Here is a 6,507-nt window from a genome sequence, read left to right on the forward strand (position 1 = left end):
TCACTTGAACCCAGGAGGCAGAGGTGAGCCGAGATCACGCCACTGCACTGCAGCCTGGGCAACGAGTGAAACTGTCTCAAAAAAAAAAAAAAAAAACCACACACACACACACACAGAGAAAAGTATGGCACTATAACAAACATGGTTTTAGTTATGGTGTATTTTCTACAACATGGTTTAGTGGAAAGGATTAAACTAGGCCTCAGGAAACTAGGTTCTCCTTGCAGCTCTACTATTTATTGGCAACACAAACTTGGACAAATCACTTATTCTCTCTGTGCCTGTTTCATCATCTACAAAATAGGGATAAATTGACTCTGCCCACCTCTCTGTCCACCTTTTGTGCCCAAAATAAAAAAAATACAGATAGAGGCACTCTGAAAACCACAAAGCAACACAAATGTTAATTAAATCTGTTTATTATGGAGAAGAGGCTTGACTTTGTGACTACAACTTTGTACAAAAAGGTCTAGACATTAGGCCTGTGTATGGAAGGCAGTTAAAGAAAATGTAGCCTTGGGCTAGCAATGTTCTGCTGTTAGTACACATCCATTTTGAGACCAGGCAAATAGAGGTTTAGTGAATATGAGATCATTTGCAAAATCTACCAGAGGAGAAAACGATTTTCCTCTAGGAAGAGATATCAGCTTTTCTCTTGCAAACCTATTCTGAGTTGTTACAGGTCTCCTGTCAAAATAAGCATGAAAGCACCAATGGCCACTACACGAGAGGTATGCTACTTTACAATAACCCTGCCCCTAGAAAAGCTTAAGAAACCTTATATATTTTAGCTAGAGAGGTGGTCTAATAACTAAAGATGAGATTCAGCAGACAAAAGCAAAGATATTTCAAATGACTGTCAGGAACTTCCTGGCTCCTTGGGCTTCGGTCTTCCCTCCTGTTAACCTATTCCACCCATCAGCAAGGAGCCTCTAGGAAGCTTCTGAAGAGTTTGATTCATAATCAAGGTGAGTTTCAACGTTCAGTCTTTTGCCCCAAGTCCTTCTCACCTCATCTCTCCTGTTTCCAGGCTCAATCACTGGTTTTTTTCTTGGGTCCTAGTCATTTTTTCTTTTGTTTTTGGCCACATCCTCCGTTTCTGGTCCTTGATCTTCACTGTTCATTTCCTGAGCCTCCACTTCCACTTACCTGCCTCGCCTGCCCTTCTTACCTAGCTAGTTTTACCTGTGTCCTAAGGCCACCTGGCATCCTACTTTGCTACTCTAAATTCCTAGATGTTGCATTTGCCTGAAGCCTAGAACCTATTTCTTTTCCTGTAAACTTAGAACCGATTTCTTGTACAACCTGGTCCTGACTGGATTCTGAACACAGTGTTTATTCTATCTAGTTGAATTTTAAGTCTTTATGTTTTTCTCCAGTCTGTTTACCCATCCAGTTTCTACCAGACATGCCTCTTCTCAATGCAGAAACTCAACTGCTTTCAGCATCGCCAGCCTGCCCTAGTGTAACCTTCAACTCTTGGGGGAGAGAAAAAGAGAGGGATAAACCACCACTACTGACCCCTGAAGCAAGAAATAATGTTTCAGGACAATTTTTTTTTTTTGAGACAGGGTCTCACTCCCATCGCCCAGGCTGCAGTGAAGTGGCACATACCCTGCTCACTGCAGCCCTGACTTCCCGGGCTCAGGTGATCCTCCCATTTTAGCCTCTCAAATAGCTGAGACTACAGGTGCGCCACCACACCCAGCTAATTTTTTGTATTCTTGGTAGAGATGGGGTTTCGCCATGTTGCCCAGGCTGGTCTTAACTCCTGAACTCAAGTGACCCACCTGCCTTGGCCTCAGCCTCCCAGAGTGCTTAGATTACAGGTGTAAGCCACTGCACCCAGCCTCTTTCAGGACTTTATACGCAGTCTACTGGCATGCCTCCTAGGTGAAAATAAACTAAATGACTGAAAATGTTAGTATTTTGACGCTTATAAATCCAAAAGGCAGAGAGAGCATTTTGGATGGGACAGATGGCAATTGAAAATAAGCTTGTTTACCTTGCGAGAGTCTTTCCCCCTGGGGACTGGTAAGTTGTGGCTTCTGGGCCATTGCATTCCAACACTGAGGCTTCCCTGGCAACATCCCTAGTCCAAGGTAACCAGGATAGAGCTCTGGAAACCACTCCAGCCCCATGCAGCTGAGAAGAGTCTTCCTGCCAGCAGCTGCAGCGTGGTTGGTGAAGGGGCTCTGAGGAGTGTGACGCTGGGCTGAACATAAAGGGCTCTGGCACCTGGTGTGTGATGCTTGGAACTGACTATCAGATTTGGGCTCCAGAGACACCTGTCCATGGGGACTCTCCATTAATGCCTTTACATCAGGGACACGATTATGATTCCAGGCTTCTGCTTTCTTTTCTTGAAGAAATGTTGTAGCTAGAGAGGCAAGACTTTGACTACTTGACTGCGATACAGAAAACTCGTAAGTTGTCTCCCTCGGAATGAGCAAACTTAAATGTGGTCTTTCTCCTTGAGACTTGTTTTCTGTGACTGAATCCTTGGTGTTGAAGTTCTCACAGCCATGGCTCATGACAGTCCTTTCCTGCTTTTCTGTTGCAGACATACTTTTCTCTGCATTTCCTTTGCTTCCACACGTCTCTACTCCAAGAGTAAGTCCTTTCTCTTGTTTCTCCATGACTTGGATTTCATCTAATGAGCTCATTTTAAGGCTTAAAATGAGTGATTCTGTGTTCTTTTCTGGAGTCTCAGTAACTGTAACATCAGTAGGGACTCCTGAGAGGTGATCCCTGCCTTTGGAATTTCTCTCATTGCTTAATAATGTTCTTACCCTTTTAACCCCATCACTGACATTCTTTGGAGAAATATGACAATCACCAGTAGGCACGTCTAGTAATTTTACCAGACGTTCCTGTCTTTGAGGATCAATTCTGTCCAATTTCAGATCACCAGAGGTAGTTTGTACATCATTAGGTAGAGTTGAGGAATATTTTCTATCTTGATTTGACAAAGAAGGTTCTATTGAGCCAACCAGTAAAGACGCTCCAGCTTCTGAAGGATTACATCGACTTCCTCCTGATTTAGGCAAATCTTTGGCAAGTTCTCTTTTAGGAGAGGTTTTCTCTGATGCAAAAAACTGAGCCTTGGTTTCTTCTTGGAAAGCAGTCTTTGGCTTAGTATTTTTTAACATTTTGAAGGATGGTTGGATTGGATTCTTGATGTCTTTATCTGCCTTTGTAGTAGTTGCTCTTTCCAAACCAACAGCTGGCAGTGGAAAGGTCTTCACTGTCTGTTCTGGTTTGTCCATCATCAACTTAGAATTTCTTTCTTCATTCTCTGTCTCTAACTCTTTCCCTTTAGCTTTAATTAAATCTTTGATTGGCCCTTTCATTTTTTTAGCACGTGGGAGTGTAGCTGGCTTGGACTGATAAACTTTTTGATCAGTAGGTATGGTTGGTCTTATCATCTTACAGTATGGCAAGTGAGATTTTAATCGTTTAAATGGCTTCTTACAATAAGGACACACTTCCATTCTGGGTGGATTATCACTCATCCTATTCCTGAAAAAGGTAAATGTGAGATTATGAGAAGCACATAGTTTGTAAATATCAGTATTTTACTTATGTGCTGTATCTTTTAAATTCATTTGGAACAAGCTAGATGTTTGCTACTTAAGGTTATGGCAAGTCAACTAGTCATTACATGAGTATAAAAAATTGTTTAAAAACCTTTAAACACGTTATTCAAGAACAGAATAGTAAAGAATAAAAAACTTAGGCCAGGAACCAAAGGTTATTTATTTATTTATTTTGGAGACAGAGTCTCGCTCTGTCACCTAGGCTGGAGTGCAGTGGCACAATATCTGCTCACTGCAAACTCCGTCTCCCAGGTTCAAGCAATTCTCTTGTCTCAGCCTCCCAAGTAGTTGGGACTACAGGGGCATGCCACCATGCCTGGCCAATTTTTTGTATTTTAGTAAAGACAGGGTTTCACCATGTCGGTGTTGCCCAGACTGGTCTTGAACTCCTGAGCTCTGGCAATCCATCCACCTCAGCCTCCTAAAGTGCTGGGATTACAGGCGCGAGCTACCACGCCCACGCCCAGCCAAAGGTTACTGATTACAGCAGGGGTTTCCAAAGTGATAAATGGAATATCCACTAGGGTGCAGGAAGAAAATATTAGAATTCCCACAATCTAAGAATGAAAAATGAAGCTCTACTAACATTTAGTCAGTAATACACATATATATATATACATATATATATACACACACATATGGATATACATAAAATACATGTATAATGCACAAATATATACACGGCAAGGACACAGTCCTGTTTTTCACTTATACTTTTTTTTTTTTTTGAGACAGAGTCTCACTCTGTCACCAGGCTGGAGTGCAGTGTCGGCTCACTGCAACCTCCATTTCCCGGGTTCAAGTGATTGTCCTGCCTCAGCCTCCCAAGTAGCTGGGACTACAGGCATGCGCCACCATACCCGGCTAATTTTTGTATTTTTAGTAGAGACGGGGCTTCACCATGTTGGCCAGGATGGTCTCGATCTCCTGACTTCATGATCCGCCCTCCTCGGCCTCCCAACTTGCTGGGATTACAGGCCTGAGACACCACGCCTAGCCTACTTATAGTTTCTAGTACAACAGATTACTGGCAAATTAGTTTGACATCTTTGTTAAATATATACCATGTAAAAAATTTAAAAAAAATTTATACCATGTATATTTGTACCTGTTATTCTTTAGAGTCCAGAAAAGAAAATGTTTAATTCCAATGTTTAATTGAAAGTTGTTTCCTTTCTACATCTCTTATTCTTTCTATAAAGTTCCAGAGGGCAGGAAACATATCCATCCTGCGCACAGCTGTATGTAAAAACCTAGCACTGAGCCTGGCATACAATATTTGTTCACTGAATTCTTTAGACATAAACGTTTAAATATTATTCAGTACTAGAACTGATAATATCTTCTGACCTTCAGAGATTAAAAAGGGTGACTGAAACCACTTACAAAATAGACACAATCTTCACCAATCCATTCATTAAAGCAACCAACCCACCTTATCCTGTACGAAGTCATTCAAAACAAAACTGTTGTCTGCCAACAGATTACAGTAATCATTCTTACTTTTTTGTTGTTTGGTCTTTTTTTTTTTTTTTTTTGAGATGGAGTCTCGCTCTGTCACTCAGGCTGGAGTGCAGTGGCGCGACCTCGGCTCACAGCAACCTCAGCCTCCCAGGTTCAAACGGTTCTCCTGCCTCAGCCTCCCGAGTGGCTGGGATTACTGGGATTAAGGGCATACGCCACCACGCCCAGCTAATTTTAGTATTTTTAGTAGAGACGGGGTTTCACCATGTTGGCCAGGCTGGTCCTGAATTCCTAACCTCAGGTGATCCACCCGCCTCGGCCTCCCAAAGTGCTGGGATTACAGGCGTGAGCCACCACGCCCGGCTTGCTGGGATTACAGGCGTGAGCCATCATTCTTACTTTGTTTGGAGGTACACACTAACAGGATGAAAGCCACAGACTGTTTACAAAAATACACACAAATGAAGCCAGTCCATGGGCCTTCGGCTAATAACGTTAGAAAGGGCTTGACACCTGCTAGACTTTTCTGCCTCCACTCCACCTCACACTCAATCCTACTTGAAAGATCTCGGTACATTCCCACGGTAACGTCTATACGTGGGTGTCTGTTTTCTTACCCGAGCTCCTCCAGGAGGATGCTAGTTTTGCGGGTGCTTCTCCCGGATCCCCATGCTTCCTCGATCACCGTTCCCGAGTGTGGCAGAATGAAACGTGAATGTCAGCCTGTGTAAGACACGATCGGACAGGTGACTTGGCAGCATGCACAGTGAGTAAATGCGGCACAATACTGAACCAAATAGAAACACAGGTTCCGGAAAGCAGAGAGTTAAGACCCCCCCAGCCTCCGGGCTTAAGGAGGACCTCAACAGTTCCAGTAATCCTCACCCTCATCTCCGGCGCTCTCCAGCCGCCTTTCCCTCCTCCCGCCGCGTTACTAGCCTGCCCACCTCCCCGCACCCTTCCCTTCCCTGAAAGCTGTTCTGATTCTGCCAGCGGAGTGGATGGGGTCGGCCCGGCAGCTCCTGGGTCAAGGACAGGCGTTCCCGCAGCCCCACCGAGGATTTCCTTCTGCGGTTCCAGGAAGACCCTCCGCCGTCCCCGGCACCCGATTCCCTCCCCTCTCCGCTCAGGACAGTCTCCCCCAGACCTAGAACGTGGGCCGCGGAAAACAACCCCGCCCTTGGAAGCTCACCACGGAGCACCGTCCTCACTTCGTAAGACCTGAAAGCCCAGGCGGCCCAGGCGACAAGCCCCCCGGAAAGCCCCCCAAGCGCCTGCCCAACCCCCGGCCAAGGAACCGCGTCAGGCCATCTGCACCACTGCCGGATAGGTCCGCCTATGTTAAAAAAATGTTACCTCACACGGATTCAACTCAAATGCTTGTATGATATTATTATGACATAATTGAATTTATTTGAAACCTGGCTTGACCTTTATACCGTAC

At 44.5% G+C, this 6,507-nt stretch overlaps 1 protein-coding gene across 8 annotated transcripts in view; it reads right to left on the reverse strand.

Annotated features, from left to right (window-relative positions):
- The window catches only part of C14H17orf80 (chromosome 14 C17orf80 homolog), a 38,908-nt gene that overhangs the window by 10,567 nt on the left and 21,834 nt on the right, over window positions 1-6,507 (reverse strand). For 7 of the 8 annotated variants that reach the window (XM_030827781.1, XM_030827777.1, XM_030827778.1 and 4 more), the window contains exons 2-3: window positions 5,681-5,786; window positions 2,006-3,522 (exon numbers count right to left, since the gene is read on the reverse strand). In XM_030827781.1, coding sequence (XP_030683641.1) covers window positions 2,006-3,515 — 1,510 coding nt within the window. In that variant the 5' untranslated portion in view covers window positions 3,516-3,522; window positions 5,681-5,786. Of the gene's footprint in view, window positions 1-2,005; window positions 3,523-5,680; window positions 5,787-6,255; window positions 6,473-6,507 lie in introns of those variants that run through there. The other variant, XM_030827775.1, reaches the window with a different exon arrangement.

Source organism: Nomascus leucogenys, chromosome 14 (assembly GCF_006542625.1).
Source record: "Nomascus leucogenys isolate Asia chromosome 14, Asia_NLE_v1, whole genome shotgun sequence".
NCBI classification, from domain to species: Eukaryota; Metazoa; Chordata; class Mammalia; order Primates; family Hylobatidae; genus Nomascus; species Nomascus leucogenys.